Below are 22,807 nucleotides of genomic sequence, written 5' to 3' on the forward strand. Positions count from 1 at the left end.
TTCTGTCCAGGCACATTGCAGAGAGACGTGGGCAGCCCATTTACTGACTTGCTTTGTTGGACCAAGGTGCAGTTATCCCCCAGTCCAGACCTGTGCAGTGAACTGCTTAGCTTTGGGGGTTTTGTTTGTTTACATATAGGTTAGGACTTTGATCAAAAGTTCTTGTGGTAAAATGTACAAAGAAAACTCTGATTACTTACCCAGTGGTCCATCTGAAAAGCAGTTCAAAATACTCGCCATATTTTGTAGCAGTACATCATCTTTATCTGTTCATAAAAGTGAATGGGTGCTTCTCTGGAAATAAAGTTCAATTTGTGTGTTTCTTTAAGCATATAAATAAGGAACATATTTCAAGGCTGCTGAACTCATGGGCCTGGCTCAGTGTTTCTAAATCTCTCACTATCGTCTTTACTAAGCTGAAGCTTCACAGGATGAACCTTACCTTGGGACACTTTCAAGGTTAGTGCTGATGTCATCTGTCATAACAACATAGTATAAAAACTAGAGTCAGATGACACTATGTAAATAGATTTCAAACACATAAATATCATAAACATTTTTGACTTCAGAAAGTTTTGTCATGAAATGTGCAAGTTACTTAGTCTATCCAAATTGCCTCTTGGAATTTCATTTTTTTGAATTGACCTACTTTATTTTTCAGTTTTTATTGAAATATAGTTGGTTTACAATGTGGCATTAGTTTCAGGTATACAGCAAAATGATTCAGTCATACATATATATGTGTATGTATATATATTATATATATATATCTGATATATATATATCTCTCGAAATTATACAGATAAGCTGTATGAACCTTATTTTCTCAGGAAAATGTATACTTGAATCCTAAGTAAACACAACCTCCTTGTGTGCTATAAACTGTAGTTAATTCAGGCTTTGTGGTTTATCATATTAACATTTTGGCTTATTTTATATAATGTAATTTAATAATTGAGAATATGATAATTATTCCTCATAAATTTTTGTACTGAATTACATTGCTTTCATGTATATTAAGTCTCAAGGAACCAAAATATAATACACAGGGGACTTATATTTGGTTGGTTAATTAGAAGTGACTTAAATCAGAAAATCATGAAAACAAATACATGCATTCATTAAACAATTGATTTAAAACATGTCAATATAGATTTTTTTTTAGCATAAAGTTATGTATGATAAGGAATATTTATGAGAAAAAACTCCTAGTCAGCCCTAGGACTTAGGTTCCAAAACTTTCTAGGATGTGTGCATTCAGGGTAGTAGCCCTTGCTGTGCTAAACAAACAGAATTGCTGACAAGTTTTTCATGATGTGAATTCTGTCAACAAAAGTTGTATCCTTGCAAGTTTTAATTCATATTTAGATACATTACTTCTTTGAATTTTAGCAATTTGTGTTGGCAAACACAGAAGCTGTAAGGCCTCTTGAAGTCTATGCTTCGGACATTGAACAAGCATTCATTCCTTCACATGTTTTGCTTAAAACTAGTCACATGGCCTGCCCAGATTTGAGGAGGTGGAAAAATACAGTCCATCTCTAAAAGGAATAGCCTTAAAGTGTTTTGTGGCCATTTGTTATCTACCATAGTTGCTACAGATGGTTATAATCTACTGAATTGACTCCATACATTGCAAGATAACTGATATGTTTTCCAGACAATAAACTATGTCTTTAAGAGGGAAGTCCTTCATTATTGCACTTTCCCCAGTGATACTGGTCAGTCAGTCGGCTGGTCTACCTGGTTAAAAACAACTGTCTTTTAACAATGAAAGTTGAGTTTTGTAATTCTCTGTCCTTTGAGGAGCATAAGGATGTAACACTATTACTGTTTCTCCTCTCTGATTACCTAGCCTGGAAGCATAATACTTCCCTTTTGTAGCCCCTTTCTACGTTTATCACTGTCTCTTGTCTGGCACCATGTTATTGTACTTAGCTATTTATTTATATGCTTTCTCTATCTCTCTCCTAAGAGGCAGAACTAATAAATGGCTCATGTTTACTCTATAACACCCACTCCAGTGCCTGCACATAGTAAAGCCTGAATAAATTTTTACTGAATTGATTACCATGGCCTAGCTCATTGAATAATACAGTTCTACATTAGAAAAAAATAATTAATGACCATATCTGCTTTCGGCTCAATAGATAGCAACCATTCTTCAAAATAAATAATAGGTTTTTCAGTATAAAATCTTAAAGAAGAATAGAACAGCAGACTTGATATTTTGATTTTTTAAAGAAAGTCAATAATCACAAAGTTTTGTACGTATGTCCCTCTTCTACTCATAGTGTTTCCATACTGCAGGGGCAGGAAAAGAATGAAAATAGTGATTTAATGAAATGATCCCTCAAAGTTTCCATTTATGCTTTTTTCTCAGAAGTCAAAAAGCCTAATAGATGAGTGCTTCCTCTGTTTGGGCCTACCTTTCATTCCTGTGCTGTGAGCTTAATCACACAGTCGTGTCCAGCTCTTTGTGACCTCATGCACTGCAGCCCGCCAAGCTCCTCTGTCTGTGGGATTCTCCAGGCAGGAATACTGGAGGAGGTTGCCAAGCTCCCTTCCAGGGGATCTTCCCAACCCAGGGATCGAACCCAGGTTTCCCGCATTGCAATCAGATTCTTCACCGCCAGAGCCACCAGGGAAGCCCACCTGCACATCCAAAATTAGAAGTTCCAAATTTCTTAATAGTTGGTCTCCTTGAATCTAGGATATCTGTTTGCCAGTGTCTTGTCATCGTGGGGGGTATTTGAAAATATTCTTTTGTGTCAAATCTCTGCTGCTGTTGCTGCTAAGTCGCTTCAGTCGTTTCCAACTCTGTGTGACCCCATAGACGGCAGCCCCTCAGGCTCCCTCATCCCTGGGATTCTCCAGGCAAGAACACTGGAGTGGGTTGCCATTTCCTTCTCCAATGCATGAAAGTGAAAAGTGAAAGTGAAGTCACTCCATCGTGTCCGACTCTTCGTGACCCCATGGACTGCAGCCCACCAGGCTCCTCTGTCCATGGGATTTTCCAGGCAAGAATTCTGGAGCGGGTTGCCATTTTCCTTCTCCAGGGGATCTTCCTGACCCAGGGATCAAACCTGGGTTCCCTCCATTGCTAGCAGATTCTTTACCATCTGAGCTACCAGGCTCTTTTATATTTATTGAAACATAATTGATTCATCTGGTTATTAGTAAAAGGCCTGAAGAAGAAAGACCACATTATTTTTTTTCCAGGTGGCTTACACAATTGACTCAGTACCATTAATCACATAGTCTGCCTTTTCTCTACTGATAGACAAAGCATATTTATCACACACTAATTCTTAAAAATGTATGTCTATTCTGGAATCTCTGTTTGGTTCTGTTTACCAAATTGTTCATTCATGTGATAGCTTCCCCTGGATTTTATTGTTTTAATTGCTGTAGCTTTTTATGTTTTAGTATCTAGTGGAAATATTACCCAGATACTTATTAACTTTTTCAGAATTTTTGTGGATGCTCTTTTAAAAAAGATTGATGAATCTTTTGAAAAGATTCATGCACCATGAAGTTCACCCTATTTAAATGCACAGTTCATTGGTTTTTAGTATTAATATAGTCACAAGATTTTGCAACCATCTGCATGATCTCACTGCAGAATATTTTCATCATTCCAAAAAACAAAGAAACAAACCCTTGTACCCCATAGTACTCACTCTCTATTCTACCCTCACCCTTGAGCTTGGCAACTGCTAATCTTTCTCTCTCTCTGGATTTTTCCATTCTGGACATTTCCTATAAATAGAATCATACAAGGCATGGTCTGTTTTAACTGAGTTCTTTAACTTAGCATCATATTTTCAAGATTTATCCATACTGAAACACATATCAAAATCTCATTTCTTTTTTGGCCCAGTGCTATTCCATTGTATGGATATACCACCTTTTGTTTATCTTTTGATCAGCTGAACATTTGGATTCTTCTCACTTTTTGGCTATTATGAATCTAGCCTCTCGTTTTTATGTTTTTAACTACTTAGGTGATTTGGGCCACACCCTAAATACCATCCTAACAATGTGGTTTTATTGCCTCAGAGTAGGTAGGAGTGGTCTTAAGAAGTTGTTAGTCTAATAGGAGAAGGCAATGGCAACCCAATCAAGAAGTACTCTTGCCTGGAAAATCCCATGGGTGGAAGAGCCGGTAGGCTGCAGTCCACTGGGTCGCAAAGAGTCGGACACGACTGAACGACTTCCTTTTCACTTTTCACTTTCATGCATTGGAAAAGGAAATGGCAACCCACTCCAGTGTTCTTGCCTGGAGAATCCCAGGGACGGGGGAGCCTGATGGGCTGCCATCTATGGGGTCACACAGAGTCGGACACAACTGAAGCGACTTAGCAGCAGCAGCAGCAGCAGCTGCTGCTGCAGGGTAATGAATATTAAAAAAAATAACTATTGTTAATGACATAATGTAAATAATTTGATGGACATTTTCAAGGGTATAAATGCCCATTCATAAACCCATCAAGCTAATGACATGTGAGTTCACTGAACTACTTAGGGGGGGATTTGTAGATTTCAGTATCCATAAAAACCACCCAAAGTATTTGTTAAAAATCACAGTTACTGGCCCCACTCCAGAGTTTGTGATTGAGATAGTCTTTGAACCATAATTTAAACCATCCAGACCTCAGGATATGTTTTCACCTAAGGTGCCTGCACATAGTCCATCAGAATTACAATCACACTAATTACAGAATTGCAGGCACTTCAGAAGAAATCATACAGAAGTGCTCTGGAGAAGGCCTTATGTGGCAACAACTTCTGAACATGCTTCTGCTAAAGTCTTTAGCATATCATATAACTCAGAAGCAGGGCTCCTCACAATGGTGTGAAAACATTAGAGAAACTCCAGAGTTATCCATCTTTATCCTGGGGTACTGGCCTCCTGTCTGGTCCAGAATTTAAATGCCCTTGTGTCCATTCACATGTGAGTGATGTCTTTGTGCCCTGATCACACAGGGATGGTGAGCTGCTCTCCATTAACCGCAGACACCCCCATCTGTGTGCTTCACTGTGTGTTGATCAACAGTGCAAGGATGGTGTAACCCTGCCGTCCTTCGTGCCTGTCCTTTTCCCCTCTAGGCCCGGGAAGGCCGGACCACCATAGTGATAGCACACCGACTGTCTACAATCCGAAATGCAGATGTCATCGCTGGTTTTGACGATGGAATCATTGTGGAGCAAGGAAGCCACAGAGAACTAATGAAGAAGGAAGGGGTCTACTTCAGGCTTGCAAACACGCAGGTATCTGCTTCTTGGGAAGTTTTCCTGTTGTTTTTTCTAGTATTCTTTCTTTATTAAAATATCACATAGCTAATGCTGTACTGAGAAATGAGAAGTATCAGAAAGATGCCAAGTATACATCTGAGACTTTAATTCAGAGTCATTGAAAGAATCTTGAAAGAGAAAGGTGGGGAGGGAAGGAAATAAAAGAAAATGCCAAAAACATTTTGAACTGGTTGTTTAAAACAACAGTGATTCTTGGTTGCCTGTTCAGACTAATGGGTCCTTCCCCCAGTAGATTAGGGATGTTCAGAGTAGTGGTCGGGGTAAGAGACTGAGGCCAGGATCTCTGGTAGTTGGGAGAGGTCCATAGACCTTAAAATACTTCCTAGATCATCCTAATGAAGCCAATAGCAAGACTCATGGCTCTTGGAAGTGAATAGTTCGGTGTTTTGTTTTTTATTTTTGGCTTGCGAGATGTTAGTTCCCTGACTGGGGATCAAACCCTGGGCCCACAGGAGTGAAAGTGCGAACTCTTAACCTCTGGGCCTCCAGGGAATTCCTGAGTTTGGTTTTCCTTTAAAACAACAACAATAACAACTATTCACTCTATTTCCTAAAGCAGGTTCTATTGATAATTATTGATTTGCCTTTTTATTGAAATTAGTCACTTGAGCAATTTTACAAAATAAATAACTGAAAAATATTTATCCTGTAAACACAATTCTTACATTTGTAAAAGTTTATACATTTGCTTTGACAACTATAACTAATATGTACATATTTTTATTTTTTCTTCATATTTCAGATACATATCATCCAAATACTATCATTTTATATGTCCTCAGCAGTAATTACATTAATGTGTAATAAACTGCTTGATCATTTCTCTAAACTTGACTATGTGGCTTGTTTCTAGTAATTCTCTGTTCTGAATATTAACCTTTGGGAGCACATGGCGGGGAGGAGGGTGAGGGTGGGTTCCAAAAAAGTTAAGTCAAAAATTTTTTGTTTTCTGACAAGTAATTTAACTCCTCTGAGTCTCAGTTTCCACATTTGAAATACAAAACCTACCATGTGAGGCTGCTGCAAGGTTAATTAATAAGCACATGTTTAGTTCAGTTCAGTAGCTCAGTCGTGTCCGACTCTGCAACCCCATGGACTGCAGCACGCCAGGCCTCCCTGTCCATCACCAACTCCTGGAGCTTATTCAAACCCATGTGCATTGAGTCAGTGATGCCATCCAACCATCTTGTCCTCTGTCATCCCCTTCTCCTCCCGCCTTCAATCTTTCCCAGCATCAAGGTCTTTTCAAATGAGTCAACTCTTCATATCAGGTGGCCAAAGTATTGGAGTTTCAGCTTTAGCATCAGTCCTTCCAATGAATATTCAGGGCTGATTTCCTTTAGGATGGATGGACTGGTTGGATCTCCTTGCAGTCCAAGAGACTCTCAAGAGTCTTTTCCAACACCACACTTCAAAAGCATCAATTCTTCGGCACTCAGCTTTCTTTATAGTCCAACTCTCACATCCATACATGACTACTGGAAAAACTATAGCCTTGACTAGACAAACCTTTGTTAGGAAAATAATGTCTCTGCTTTTTAATATGCTGTCTAGGTTGGTCATAACTTTTATTTCTAGGAGTGAGCACCTTTCAATTTCATGGCTGCAGTCAGCATCTGCAGTGATTTGGGAGCCCCCAAAAATAAAGTCTGTCACTGTTTCCATTGTTTTCCCATCTATTTGCCATAAAATGATGGGACTGGATGCCATGATCTTCGTTTTCTGAATGTTGAGCTTTAAGCCAACTTTTTCACTCTCCTCTTTCTCTTTCATCAAGAGGCTCTTTAGTTCTTCTTCACTTTCTGCCATAAGGGTGGTGTCATCTGCATATCTGAGGCTATTGATATTTCTTCCAGCAATCTTGACTCCAGCTTGTGCTTCATCCAGCACAGCATTTCTCATGATATACTCTGCATATAAGTTAAATAAGCAGGGTGACAATATACAGCGTTGACATACTCTTTTCCCTATTTGGAACCAGTCTGTTGTTCCATGTCCTGTTCTAACTGTTGCTTCCTGACCTGCATACAGATTTCTGAGGAGGCAGTTCAGGTGTTCTGGTATTCCCATCTCTTTCAGAAATTTCCACAGTTTGTTGTGATCCACACAGTTAAAGCCTTTGGCATAGTCAATAAAGCAGAAGTAGATGTTTTGTTGGAACTCTCTTGCTTTTTCAATAATCCAACGAATGTTGGCAATTTGATTGCTGGTTCCTCTGCCTTTTATAAACCCAGCTTGAACATCTGGAAGTTCTCGGTTCATGTATTGTTGTAGCCTCCCTTGGAGAATTTTGAGCATTACTTTACTAGCGTGTGAGATGAGTGCAACTGTGCGGTAGTTTGAGCATTCTTTCGCATTGCCTTTCTCTGGGATTAGAATGAAAATTGATCTTTTCCAGTCCTGTGGCCACTGCTGAGTTTTCCAAATTTGCTGGCATATTGAGTGCAGCACTTTCACAGCATCATCTTTTAGGATTTGAAATAGCTCAACTGGAATTCCATCACTTCCACTAGTTTTGTTTGTAGTGATGAGCACCACCTGAATATGCTAGAAAAAGCACTTTAAAAGGGTGAATTTCATGGCATGTGAATTTTGTCTCAATAAAGTTGTTATATATATATATATATATATTTTTTTTTTTTTTTTGAAAAGCACCTAACACAAAATAGATGCCTGACAAATGGTAGTTACTGGTTCTAAACTTGAAAGTTACATCCATCTAGACACACAACTCAATATTTTGTTCTTCTTCTAGATTTCAGGAAGCCAGATCCAGTCAGAAGAATTTAAAGTCGCTGATGAAAAGCCTCCCATGGGTTTGACTCATCCCATAGTTAGGCGTTCTCTTCATAAAAGCCTGAGGAGTTCCCGACAGTATCAGAATGGCTTTGATGTGGAAAGCAGTGAACTTGTGAGTTGTTTTTCAATTATTTTTCATTGTTTAGTTTGCTGGTGAAATCCATAGCCTTGCAAGTACATTGTAGGCACAGAAGATTCCCACCATGAGCCATATCCTTCTTAAAAGAAGGAAATATCCAATATTAATTGTACTTGTCAAAAATCAAAATCAATTCCAATTAACAATGGATTTCCATTGAGAAGGGAGCCCAAAACATAGCCTTTGTGCTTAGATGCTTCAAATTAAAATGACATATTCATTTTTGAGATCCAGAGTAATACAAGGCTGGTCTAAAGTTAGAGGCCCTAATATTTGCATAATCTATTATGTAGGATTACTTTGGATTGTCTATGCTAGGAAACCCAGAGTAATATCAGTTTAAGAAAAATAAGATTTTCTCTTTTAAAAACAACAACAAAAAACTTAGAGGTGAGAAACCCAGGGTTACAATGGTAACTCCGCCATGGTTACCATGGACTCAGGCTCGTTTCATATTTGTTCTCATTATCCTGGCAAGTAGCTTTCATTCTCAGTCATCTAAAATGACTCTGGAAGCTCCAGCCATCACATCTATGTTCCAAGCAGCAAGAAGAAACAAAGATTTTCTAGACATCTCATACAGTACTTAAAAAAAATAAACTATGTCATTGGTCATAACTTAATCACATGTCCATACTTAGCTACAAGGGAGGGTAGAAAACTGAACCTTTTTGCTATATGCATTGCTACCCTGAGTGAAACTGGAATTCTCTTACTAGGAAAAAGGACAGAATAACCAGAAATAGCAAAAGTGTACATTATTTAATATTTCTCACTGAAACCTTGGGATTTTTTTTTTTAGATCAACATCTTGCACTTTATAATACAAATTTTTACACAAATCTCATGTTTACAGTACAAAAGTCAAAGGACCTCAAGAGAAGTAACTGGGACGTTATTAATTCAAGTTAATAGAAACTTTTAAAATAGAAAGGGAACACATTCCAAGAAAAGATATTTTATGATTTTAAGAAATGATTTAGGAGTATATTTAGATGTTATTCCCTGATAGCTCAGTTGGTAAAGAATCTGCCTGCAATGCAGGAGACCCTGGCTCAATTCCTAGGTCAAGAAGATCCCCTGGAGAAGGGATAGGGTACCCACTCCAGTATTTTTGGGCTTCCGTTGTGGTTCCGCTGGTATAGAATCCGCCTGCAATGCAGGATACCTGGGTTCAATCCCTGGGTTGGGAAGATCCCCTGGAGAAGGGAAAATGTACCCACTCCAGTATTCTGGCCTGGAGAATTCCATGGACTTGTATAGACCATGGGGTTGCAAAGAGTCAGACATGACTGAGCAACTTTCATTTCACTTTGATGTTATTTACTCATAAAATCTGGGGCCTCCCAGGTGACTCAGTGGTAAAGAATCTACCTGCCCGTGGGAGACAAGGGTTTTATCCCTGGGTCGGAAAGATCCCCTGGAGGAAGACATGGCTACCCACTCCAGAATTCTTACCTGGATAGTCCCATGGACAGAGGAGCCTGGTGGGCTACATCCAGTCCAGGGAGTCACAAAAGAATTAGACTTGCCTTAGCAACTAAACAACAGTTAATAAAACCTGAGTGTATTTTACCTCTTGTGTTGGCCTGCAGCGACTGATCCTACTGAGAGTTCATTGTGTCTGTTTTTCTCTGCCCACTGTTTTTTTCTGCCTACGGTGTTATTCACTGCAGAGATAAGAAGGGCTCTCTTAGCAGTCTCAATCTTTGTATTTATGGAAAGAGAATAACATTGTATCTTGTGCTGCTATATTATTGTAAGTAAGATAGTCAGTTTCTCCCTTTTTGGCTGTGAAGTATTTGATTCTCATTTTCTCATTTGTCTGGATAGTTACACTGTTACATCTTTAGGGTCTGGTATTTTAGAGGAGCACATCTCTTGGAGAAATGCAAAGAGGGGTAGGCAGAAAATGCCACAATCAATACGACTGTCCTCGGTGCCATCATATCGGGATGAACGGTGTGCCCAGGGAGAGGGGGAGATTAAATCTGATTAGAAGGACTGTTTGCTTGCAAAAAGCAGCCTGAGCTCCTTTATCAGGCTGGAGGCCAGATCTAAAAGATAGTGCTAACTAGGGAGGGAAAAAAACCCTAAAAATGTAGAGGAGAGGGGTGGTTTGAAAGCAAAGGGCTGAATAGAAACTATTCCTATGTTCTCTATTTCATAGAGACACAAATGTGACCTATTTAAACAACTGTAAGGCCATGGGTTTCCTTAGGCACATATGGTATCTAGTTTACTGTGAAACCACCTCTACAATCAGAATTTTCTCCTTTTTATTTTTATTTTTGGTCACCCCACACAGCCTGTGGAATCTTAATTCCCTGACCAGGGATTGTACACGGGGCCCACGGCAGTGAAGGTGCTAAGAGAGTCTTAACCAGTGGACTGCCAGGGAATTCCCTAGAACATTCTCCTTTATGTGACTTAAATCCCTCATGCTTGACCAAACGTCAAGCTCAGCACTTGCTGAGAAGCTGGTATGTGCCAGGCATTGGGCCGTTTCTAAGGAGATAAAGTGTCGGCCATTCAGTTAGTCCCTCAGTCGTGTCCAACTCTTTGTGACCCCGTGGACTGTAACCCACCAGGCTCCTCTGTCCATGGGATTTCCCAGCAAGAGTACTGGAGTGGGTTGCCATTTCCTTCTGCAGGGGATCTTCCTAACCCAGGGATCAAACCCGGGTCTCCTGCATTGCAGGCAGAGTCTTTTCCATCTGAGCCACAGGGAAAGCCGAGGCATGAGCCAAGACATCTTAAAACAAAGCCACAGAGACGTGTAAACAAACAGGGGGGAATCAGAAAGCCAGTGAAGCTATGAAGCAGAAGTCTGTAGGGAATGCAGAGCAAGGCAGTCTGCCCTGCCGTTAGTAGTGGTGAAAGAAAAGGGCGTGGGTACTTGAGTTTTGTGAGTTAGGACATGACACGGATAAGGTGCGAGGCAGGGTTCTGGGGTGAGGAGACCAGGCCCAGGTCCTCAGATGAATCACGGTGCCTTGTGTTGGTGAGGATGCTTAACTCATCTATTCGTGGGTCTTACCTTGTGTGACCCCAACATCATGACTTGAATTTTAGGGCATCTGGGGCCCAGATCCCGCTTCCGCTCACTTGCTGAGGCTGGGATAGAGAAAGGCTGGCCACACGGCGAGGACTGCCTCTTGGGTGGTGGACTCCCCCGGCTCAGGCTGTGCAGTCCGTCTGCTGTCGCTCAGTCACTCAGTCACGTCCAGCTCTTTGCGACCCTGTGGACTCCAGCATGCTAGGCTCCCCTGTCCCTCACTATCTTCTGGAGTTTGCTCAAACGCATGCCTATTAAGTCAGTGATGCCATCCAACCATCTCATCCTCTGTCGTCCCCTTCTCCTCCTGCCTCCAGTCTTTCCCAGCATCAGGGTCTTTTCCAATGAGTGGACTCTTTGCATCAGGTGGTCAAAGTACTGGAGCTTCAGCATCAGTCCTTCCAGTGAATATTCAGGGTTGATTTCCTTTAGGATTGACAGGGACATAGTTAGCATCTTGTCACATCCTGTCTGACCCTCCCGTGGTCTGCTGTGGCCTAGGCATTCCCTCCGCCCAACTTGTAAGTTCCTGGAGGGGAGGCCAGGCCCTCTCCGGGTCCACACTCTGGTGCCTGTGGTGTTGCTGCCTGTCTGTCTTGATGTGTGTGTGTTCTAGGATGAATCTGTGCCACCGGTGTCTTTTCTGAAGATCCTGAAACTGAACAAGACAGAGTGGCCCTACTTAGTGGTGGGAACCCTGTGCGCCGTTGCCAATGGGGCGCTCCAGCCGGCCTTCTCAGTCATCTTCTCAGAAATGATAGCGGTGAGTGTGGGAACACCACTGGATGGCCTGAGTGAAATCACTTAGCCACGAACTCAGTTCTCATGCCCAGCCGGTCCCCTCCGCAGTAAGGCAGCCTCCAGTGAACCTAAGCCAAAGGCTTTCACTCCCCGTGGAGGAAAGCCACAAGGCAAAAGAAAAAGCCGGCCAGTTACGCTGTCAAGGAAATTGGAAACTGTAAGATCCCTGGAGAAGGACATGGCAACCCCCTCCAGTAATCCTGCCTGAGAATCCCATGGACAAAGGAGCCTGCCAGGCTACAGTCCACGGGGTTGCAAGAGTCGGACACGACTTAGCGACTAACCCCCACAGAAGATCCCTGAAGGAGGCGTTCTATTCTCTCTCCTTGTTCGGGTAACTGGGGTCAGGCCGTGATCCCCACCCTGTTTGTGGAGACGAGATGCTCACCTCACAGGGTGGTTGGGTGGTCGGGGTGGGGGAAGAGCTCACGTCTCAAGGGTTGAAGAGGCCAGGCTCTGGGCTCAGACCGGCCTCACCATTTAACTGCTGTGCTAAGTCGCTTCAGTCATGTCTGACTCTTTGCAGCCCTGTGGAGCCCAGCAGGCCCCTCCGTCCATGGGATTCTCCAGGAAAGAATACTGGAGTGGGTTGCCATGTCCTTCTTCAGGGCACCTTCCTGACCCAAGGATAGAACTTACGTCTCTTACGTCTCCTGCATCTTTAAATGGGTTCTTTACCATTAGCGCCACCAGGGAAGCCCCCAGTTGCTGTGCATACTTGGGCAAATGCTTCACCTTGCTGTACCTCAGTTTGTTCATCTGTAAAATGAACCTACCTCCTAGGATGGCTGATGATTAAGAGATGATAAAAACTATACTCCAATAAAAATTTTTAAAAAGAGAGATGTTATAAGTAATGATTAATATACAGAAAGCATTTAAGGGTGTCTACCTCAAAGTAAGTATTAAAAAGTGTTATTTACTACATCATTGTTCAGTAATCCTTACAAGGCTTGGAGAGGCTGAGACACAGAAGGAAAACTCCTACAATCCAATTGTTAAATTCCCTGAGGGACATTTATCAGAAGTGATCAGAAATATCTAAGGCTCCATAAAACCCAACATTTATATTTTATGTCCTTAGTTAATCTCTAATGTTATTGGAGAGAATTTTTGTTAGAGTTGAATTATTCCCCATCATATAAAGAATTTATTATGCTTCTGAATTAGAATGTTGGTCTGCAATTAAGACCACAAATTAAAAAATAAATGAATTAAGGAGAACCCACCAACTGTTTTTACAGTACAGAATAAGGCAATCCCTGACTCTCTTGCAATTCAAAAACAGTGTGGGCTGTATTTATATGGGGGGGTCTCTCCTTAGTGTCAAATGGAGCTTTTGGAGATTAAGTAGAAAACAGAATAAACCAGTCCTGCCCCCAAACAGTTTACTTTCTATTGGGACAGACGCATAACACACACACACAAAACAAGTATATTACATGTCACAGGGTTGCAGGCATTTTAAAAGCAGTCAGGCAGTGGAGGGGCTGGCACTGGGGGTGCTGTTTCGTGCAGTTTGGTCAGGAGAGGCCTCTTTGGGCCAAGACCCTGTGGGGTGGGGGGAGGCAGGTGAAGGGCAGAAGAGCTCAGGCAGAGGGAGGAGCAGGTGCAGAAGAAGGGGAATAAACATGATGGTGCAGCCACACTCAGTCCACGTGCAGCGTTCCAGCCCATGGCAGTAACCACGCACAGTGAGTCCCCTACATACGAACCTTCAGGTTGTGAACTTGCAAAGGTGCAAACTCACATGCCAGGCCCTGTATGCCAGCTGTTGCACTACTGTACTTTACAGGGTACTGTACTATAAGATTAAAGATATTTCCTTCATTTTTTGTGTTTGTGTTTTATGTATGCATTTGTGATAAGTATTATAAACTTGTTACTCTGCAGCCAATCGTGTTTCTTGGGGTATCTAGGCTAACTTTGTTGGATTTACAAAAAAAAAAAAAAAAACTGGGCTAATGAACCTGCTCTTGGAACTGAGCTCATTCATATGTAGGGCACTTACTGTGTTCCTCAAATTCATGGAGACAGGAAGTAGAATGGTGGGACTTGATGGCTAAGGGTGGGGTCATGGAAGTCCCTGTTGAATGGGTCAGGATTTCATTATGGATGATGAAGACTTCTGGAAATGGATGGTGGCGAAGGTGGTACAACACTCTGAATATCCTTAACACCACTGCGTAGTACACTTAAAATTACCATTTAGCTAACTTGATGTTACATATATTTTACCACAGTTAAAAAAGAAACAACACATATGCAAAACCTAGTTTTTAAAATGGGATGCCCAAGCCGTTGTTTCTGGGAGGAATATACAAGGTTCATGTAATCCAAGTGGGTATTTTAAATGTTCTCTTGTAGATTTTTGGACCAGGAGACGATGAAGTGAAGCAGCAGAAATGCAACATGTTCTCATTGCTTTTCTTAGGCCTGGGAATTATTTCCTTTTTTACTTTCTTCCTTCAGGTAGGTACCTATAATTTGATCTTCTTTATCGAGTCTATATTTAAGTAGAAAATATAGATTAATTATCTATTAGATTTTCATTAATTATATGTTAATATAGATTAATTATTCATTAATCAAAATCCAATAAAAAAACAGGTTATCCAAACTTTAGCTTTGCTGCTATATAGCACGGGGAGCTCAGCTCAGTGCTCTGTGATGACCCAGAGGGGTGGCACAGGGGTTGAGTAGGAGGGAGGCTCAAGAGGGAGGGGATATAAGTATCCTTATATGTATACTTATAGCTGATTAATGTTGTTGTACAGCAGAAACTAACACAACATTGTAAAGTAAGTATACTCCAATTTAAAAGTTAAAAAAATTTTTTTTAATTCTTAGCTTTGATTTGGAGTTTCCAAATCTTAGACTGAAATGAATTGCAGACTCAGTTGGCACAAGGCTGTTTGAGAGGGCAGAGTCCTAAGTAGTAGACATTGTGACTTCCCTGGGTGCTAAGTTACATCATGTTACAGGTTGGCCCTCTGCAGACACTCATTGCCAGGGAGAAAAGAGACTTTAATTCACAGGACAGCATAAGTCCCATTTAAACACAATGAGACATAAACTGGAAAAAATCAGTACAACAGCACTCTCTTTTTGAAACCAAAAGTGTTAGTTGCTCAGTTGCTCAGTGTCTGACTCTTTGCAACCCCATGGACTATGACCCACCAAGTTCCTCTGTCCATGAGATCATCCAGGAAAGAATACTGGAGTGAGTAGTCATTCCCTATTCCGGGGGATCGTCCTGATCCTAGGATCGAATCTGGGTCTCCCGCATTGCAGGCAGTTCTTTACTGTCTAAACCACCTTACTTTTTACATAATATCAAGTAACTTCTCTGATCTTTTCTTCCCTAATTGATGAACTGTTTGAAAGAATGCACATTATACTGCATTTTAGATATTATAGACCTGGCAAAAATGAACTAGTAAACTCTGATTGTACTTGTCTACCTAGACTTTTACCAGTGGCTTTTTGTCTCTTTAGTTCAGTGCCTTTCTAGTACAATCCATTAAGTCCACAAAATATTTCCTAGTCATGCCTAGTGTGTTTCTCTTTTGCTATAGTTGAGCCAGCGGTAAAAGTAAGCCAAGTTTTTTGTTTAGGAGTGATTGCCTTGCTGGTGGCAACTCAGTGTCCAATGTAGCCACAAGCCCAGGTGTGTTAGGGAGTGGAGCTAGTTACAAACATGTGCTACACCAACAGTGGACAGATGGCCAGGCCTTGAGCAATCCGCCAGCAAAGGTACTCTAGGAAATAAGCAAACTCTAGGCCTGGACTCCGGGGGCACTGACCACCCATCCTCTCGGCTTAGTGATATGTGCTCCCAAAGAGCACCCCACGTGCCTGCACCAACACTCAACGTGGCTGGAGGCCCATCCCAGGGCCCCAGAAGCAAGCCCAACTGTGGGCATCTGGGCTGCTCTCTATAATTAGAAAGAGGGAAGTGTCTGGCAAGGATGCTGGGAGAAGACAAGTAGCCTGACCATTGGCTGGTCTGAGAGCAGACAGAGCTGTGACGGGGAAGCAGCAAACTCACTTGGAGCCAGCGCTAGAGACATCTGTCTACACCAGAGGTCCCCCGCCTCCAAGATCTAATGCTTGATGATCTGAGGTGAAGCTGCTGTAATACTAATAGGAATAAAGTGCACAATAAATGTCATGCTCTTGAATCATCCCCAAACCATCTCCCCACCCCATCTGTCAAAAAATTGTCTTCCATGAAACTGGTCCCTGATGCCAAAAAGCTTGGAGACCAATTTTTGTTGTTGTTTTTCAGCCACTCATTCATGTCTGGCTCTCGTGTCTGACTGCTTGCAACCCCATGGACTGCAGCATGTCAGGCCTCCCTGTCCTTCACTGTCCCCCAGAGTTTACTCAAACTCATGTCCATTGAGTTGGTGATGCCATTCAAACATTTCATCCTCTATCACCCCCTTCTCTTCCTGCCTTCAGTCTTTTCCAGCATCAGGGTCTTTTCCAGTGAGTCAGCTCTTCACATCAGGTGGCCAAAGTATTGGAGCTTCAGCTTCAGCATCAGTACTTCCAATGAATATTAAGGATGGTTTCCTTTAGGATTGACTGGTTTTATCTCCTTGTAGTCCACTGGACTCTCAAGAGCCTTCTCCAGAAACATAAGTCGAAAGCATCAATTCTTTGGCACTCAGCCTTCTTTAGAGTCCAACTCTCACATCCATACATGACTGCTGGAAAAAACATAGCTTTGACTAGATGGACATTTGTCAGCAAAATAATGTCTCTGCTTTTCAATATGCTCTGTACTACAGGAGCCAAAATGCATCCCAACATAGAATTTTGTTACTTGCATTAAAGATTGTTTTGCTTCAAGCATTAGGAACACTCTGAAGGTTGTAATTAAGATGATATTATTATGCAGATGACACCACCCTTAAGGCAGAAAGTGAAAAGGAACTAAAAAGCCTCTTGATGAAAGTGAAAGAGGAGAGTGAAAAAGTTGGCTTAAAACTCAACATTCAGAAAACGAAGATCATGGCTTCTGGTCCCAGCACTTCATGGGAAATTGATGGGGAAACAGTGGAAACAATGTCAGACTTTATTTTGGGGGGCTCCAAAATCACTGCAGATGGTGATTGCAGCCATGAAATTAAAAGATGCTTACTCCTTGGAAGGAAAGTTATGACCAACCTAGATAGCATATTGAAAAGCAGAGATATTACTTTGCCAACAAAGGTCCGTCTAGTCAAGGCTATGGTTTTTCCTGTGGTCATGTATAGACGTGACAGTTGGACTGTAAAGAAAGCTGAGCACCGAAGAATTGATGCTTTTGAACTGTGGTGTTGGAGAAGACTCTTGAGAGTCCCTTGGACTGCAAGGAGATCCAGCCAGTCCATCCTGAAGGAGATCAGTTCTGGGTGTTCTTTGGAAGGAATGATGCTAAAGCTGAAACTCCAGTGCTTTGGCCACCTCATACGAAGAGTTGACTCATTGGAAAAGACTCTGATGCTGGGAGGGATTGGAGGCAGAAGGAGAAGGGGACGACAGAGGATGCGATGGCTGGATGGCATCAGTGACTCGATGGACGTGAGTCTGAGTGAACTCCGGGAGTTGGTGTTGGACAGGGAGGCCTGGCGTGCTGCGATTCATGGGGTAGCAAAGAGTCGGACACAACTGAGCAACTGATCTGAACTGAACTGATTCTCACTGAGATATTGTCCCTGAGAATTTTGAAAAGGAAGTCTCTTTAGAATGGGTCAGAAGCCAATTTCTAAGATACATTTAAGGATTTTGGTCTTAGGATTCTATTGCATACCAATGATTTACCAGTATATGAATTTTTTATTTTTTTTTTTATGGAAGTGGAGTTGATTTATAATGTTAATTTCTGCTGTACAGCAAAATGATTCAGTTATACATATATAAACATTTTAGAACATTCTTTCCCATTATGGTTTATCATAGGATACTGAATATAGTTCTCTTTGCTGTAAGTAGGTCCTGCTGTTTATCTATTCCAGCTGAAATAGCAAAAGAAGCACATGAATTTGAAGTTAGGACTCTGAGTTAGTATCTGATCATAGACTTTGTTACTTGAATAGTTGAGTCATATATAAACATTATAGAATTCCATGTGAATGCACACACTTGTGTCAGAATGCTGGTGATGATTAAGAGAGACAAGAGGCTTTCTTCTTGCCCAGGGCTTCACGTTTGGGAAGGCTGGTGAGATCCTCACCACGAGGCTTCGGTCAATGGCTTTTAAAGCGATGTTGAGACAGGTAGGTGTGCGCACCGGAGCAATTTCTTCCTTCCCTTTCGAGCCTCGCATGCTGCCCTGGGTGCCGTGTGCCCTGGGTGTTCGTGCAGGAACTGGTCAGATCCCCTCTCGTTGCTCTAGTCCTTCAGTATCCAAAGACGTCTTAAGGTTTTCGTGGGAATAGGCTTAGCTAATGTAATAAATAGGGGCTAGTATGTCATGACTTTGGGGGCTTATTTTGCAGCTCCCTCTATCCATGTGGATACTCTCACTTCAAGGATCTGTCTCTGTTTTCTGGATTCTTTGCAGGCCCTGAGGAGTCACTTGAGACTCCAGGATGCCTTTCAACAAAGGCAGCAGTGGTTGGCAGGGGTTCTGCCCAACAGTTGACGCAACTTACTATGGGCGTCACCATTGAGTTTTGTTTGAGCTCTTCTTCCATGTTAATTCACTTATTGGTTCACTCAAGCATCACTCACTATGTACCAGATGGTGTGCTCATCTTTGGGACTATCACATGCATTGTCAGCCCTGTCAGGAGGGTGACAGCTTAGTGCAGAACTTGTGGGAAGATGTGCAAGCATAAATTCTCTATTTTATAGAGAAGGCTTAAGAGAGGGCCAGAATATTATCCATGTGGTTGACAGGAATTGATGACATTCCGGTTCACAGGAGGGCACAGGGCTGGAATCATATTTTGTGCAAGACTTTTTTCAGTGTCTTTTAAACTGTTGCTATGTAGGGGAAATTATTTTATATGAAATTAAAAGATTCTGTGGATGAGGGGCATATAATGAAAATCATAGCTAAGACCTGAAATTTTTAAATTTTTATTTCTTTATTTTTGGTGGCACCGAGTCTTCATTGCTGTGCAGGCTTTTCTCTAGTTGCTGCAGGAGGGGCCTGCTCTCTAGTCATGGTGCATGGGCTTCTCATGCTGCAGTGCATGGACTCTGGGCACACACAGGCTTCAGGAGTTGTGACTCCCGGACTCCAGAGTACAGGCTCAGTAGTTGAGCTGCGCAGGCTTCGCGTTGACCCGCGGCATGTGGGACCTTCTTGGGCCAGGGATCAAATGCATCTCCTGTGTTGGAAGGTGGATTCTTTACCACTGAGCCACCAGGGAAGCCCTAAGATAGCCTCTTTAATCCCTGCTTCAGATAAACAAAACTAAACATGGTGAGAAACCAGGGCTGAGGATCTCGTGCCTAGAATTTACAAGAAAGAGCCATGTCCAGCCCAGCTCCGCCACCCTTTGTGAGAGGAGTGGCCCCATCAGGGAGCACGTGCTGGGAGCACAGGTTGTGAGGAGTGGGTGGATGGACCCGCAGGCGCCACAGTCTCAGGTGAAGCTGGCAGTGAGCTCGGTTGCAATCTGGATAAGCCCCGCCCCCATTGGTGCGCTTTCCGGGCACAGCTGGGAGGGGTCCTGTGGGCTCCCAGTGTGTGCTCAGGGCAGGGACCCGAGCTCCCCACCACATGGGAGGTCTCCCCCAAACTCCAACACCCAAGTTCAGAGTGGGTACTTCCTCAGCATTGAGAGTTTGAGATGTTTCATCCGATTTTTCTCTGCTTGTGTTAATCTGGAACTAATTTAAAGGTGTATTGTGTGCCTTAGGACATGAGCTGGTTTGATGATCATAAAAACAGTACGGGTGCACTTTCTACAAGACTTGCGATGGATGCCTCCCAAGTCCAAGGGGTATGTAGACCTCATTCTACTACTGATTTTCTTTAACTTGGTTTGGGATAAACATATGGCATAGCTGCCACTGTTAAGCTGCCTCAGCTGCAAATAACAGACAACTCAAACTGGCCTGAACAACAAAGAGGAAGGTTAGACATCAGGGTTGACGGATCCATTGGTTCACAAGTGTCCAGAAGGACCCAGGACTCTGTCTGTTAACTCTGAGCAGCTTTCAGTCCTCAGAATTGGCTTCACCCTGAGGCTCCTTCCCTTGTGGCTACAAGGTGGCTTCTGGGAGCAACTGGAGCTATAAGCATCCCATGAAAGAGAAGGCATACCTGGACCTCAACCACCAAACCAACACCCTTCCTTTAAATCTAATTTAATTTGGGTCGCATATCCAACCCTGAACCAATAACTGGCTCAGGAGCCCTCTCCCTGGCTTTCGCCCCCAACCTTGGAGCTGAGGCCTGTTACACAAAGCTCATTGCTTCTGCACAATGCAAGATGTCACCTATGATGTCCCTATGACATCCCTCATTTTCTGATTGGTAGAAACAGTACTTCATCTTTATGAAGGCTTTCCAGAGGATGGTCTTTTAGGATATGTATCCTTTGCAACTGATGGTCTCTTGGAGCTCATGAGCCTCCCTCTTATACATGTGAAGCAAACAGGCTTTAAAATGACCAGAGTGTCCGAGGTTTATTTGCTCTTTAAACATTGCCTTCAGGAAAAAGTGTATGTGCCCCATAGCCTCTCCCCAAAGCAGAGCAATGGTGACTTGGTTCTGTGATGCTGAATCCATGTAGTCAGGAAAGGAGTGAGAGTTGAAAGGCACAGACCAAGACTAACCTGCAGAGCCTCCCAAGTGATGCATGAGACTACTTTGGGCACCTGATGAGAAGAGCCAACTCGTTTGATGCTGGATAAGATTAAGGACAGGAGGAGAAGGGGGCGATAGAGGACTAGATGGTTGCGTGGCATCGTAGACTCGATAGACATGAGTATGAGCAAATTCTGGGAGATAGTAAACAACAGGGAAGCCTGGCATGCTGCAGTCCATGGGGTCGCAAAAGAGTTGGACATGACTGAGCGACTAAACAATAACAACAATCTTGGGTTTACTGTAATGAAAGAGAGCAAATGTTAGCACAGGCATAAATCCCTGTCTCATGGTTCTGACCAGGAGGCTGAAGGCTGTAGCTCACAGGTCTGCAACTTAAAATACAGCTCCCTCTCTTCTTTTGCTCATCCAGGCCACTGGGACCAGGTTGGCTCTGATTGCACAGAATACAGCTAACCTTGGAACTGGTATTATTATAGCATTCATCTACGGTTGGCAATTAACCCTTTTGCTGCTATCGGTTGTTCCAATTATTGCTGTATCAGGAATTGTTGAAATGAAATTGCTGGCTGGAAATGCCAAAAGAGATAAAAAGGAACTGGAAACTGCTGGAAAGGTGGGTCAAATAAGGCTTCAGTTGATATAAGTATGGTTGTTAAGACATGGGTTTTATTTGATTGATTTGTTACAACATGCATATTTTGGTAATGTTAGTGCTCCCGACAACTAATAGTGGTCAGCACTGAGTATGAAATATCTTACTGTGTCAATGCCTAGAACTTGAAAATGGGATAATTAATGTAAAATTTTAGTGTATAGAAAGTGCTATATTCAGAAAATTTCTGAGTTTTCAGAGTTCGTTTTACCTTTTACTTTGTACACTGATGCCATTGTTAGGACAAAGGTTACCCCTGTTTTACAGACAAAGAGTCCTTAAGGCAGAGAAATATGTGTACTGTTCTAAGAAGACAGTCCTGTTCTCGGTTGTGATTTCTGTAGTTAAGTTAGGCAGCCACCAGAGGGCAGTAATGCTCAGATTTGTGATTCTAATTGTAACAGCAATTGGGCACACACTTAAACTTGGACCTTACTTTGAGCCAGTTATTGTTCTAAGTATTTATATGTCCCAACTCATCCTCACAAGAATCCTATGAGTCAAGTACTAATGTTTTGCCAATTTTACAAATGCGGAACTCAAGAATGAAACAAGTTAAAGGCATGGCTCGGATTCAAATCCTGGTCTACTTCAAAGTTCTTTACCATATAGCCTCTTCATATGGGTTTAAATGTGTCTAAGCCTACATTTTATTTACACATACATGTATTTAAATGTTAAGTGTAGTCAACAACCAGGAATTTTTTTACCCTTACTTACGTAAATATTATGCTACATTGAAACACTAAGAGGTGAAGAAATAGTGAAAATTGTGATGTAGTTTCTATAGCACAGCATTTGCAAAGCCTTTTCACAGACAATACTGCTTAGGCCTTAATACAGTTATGGTTACTTGAGGTGGGGCAGATAGCATGTCTCGCTCATGGGGAAGAAGAGCAGTCAGCATGATTCCCAGACTTCAGCTCTCAGGTGCCCAGAGTCCTGGAAGACCCTCTTGGCTGCTGGCTGTGGCTCCTTTATGGTGTCATTTCCTTGTTTTGTTTATCGCCACTAAAAGCCACCCCAGAGTGTTTGTTCCCTTTCTCCTGAACCCTACCGCTTTTCACATTTCAGAAGGGAAACTGTCAGTAGGTAGAGTGAAGATCATTTTTTCTTAGACCAGTTACATGGAAGAAAACATCTTGAATCTAGTTAATAGAGCCTTACTTCTGTTAAAAATGGCTAATGACACTGAAAGTTGCCAGAGTTTTCTGGCAGGAGCAGGGCTGTTAGAATGGAACGGCTTGGCAAACAAAA

The 22,807-nt window shown here is 42.3% G+C and overlaps 1 protein-coding gene across 5 annotated transcripts in view; it reads left to right on the top strand.

The window, feature by feature from the left end:
- Positions 1-22,807, top strand: part of LOC138080079 (phosphatidylcholine translocator ABCB4) — a 73,137-nt gene that overhangs the window by 31,510 nt on the left and 18,820 nt on the right. For 4 of the 5 annotated variants that reach the window (XM_068972995.1, XM_068972996.1, XM_068972999.1 and 1 more), the window contains exons 14-20: positions 5,113-5,274; positions 8,075-8,230; positions 11,932-12,078; positions 14,484-14,588; positions 18,308-18,385; positions 19,982-20,065; positions 21,308-21,511. In XM_068972995.1, the coding sequence (XP_068829096.1) occupies positions 5,113-5,274; positions 8,075-8,230; positions 11,932-12,078; positions 14,484-14,588; positions 18,308-18,385; positions 19,982-20,065; positions 21,308-21,511 (936 nt within the window). The remainder of the gene's footprint in view (positions 1-5,112; positions 5,275-8,074; positions 8,231-11,931; positions 12,079-14,483; positions 14,589-18,307; positions 18,386-19,981; positions 20,066-21,307; positions 21,512-22,807) is intronic. The other variant, XM_068972997.1, reaches the window with a different exon arrangement.

Source organism: Capricornis sumatraensis, chromosome 5 (assembly GCF_032405125.1).
Source record: "Capricornis sumatraensis isolate serow.1 chromosome 5, serow.2, whole genome shotgun sequence".
NCBI classification, from domain to species: Eukaryota; Metazoa; Chordata; class Mammalia; order Artiodactyla; family Bovidae; genus Capricornis; species Capricornis sumatraensis.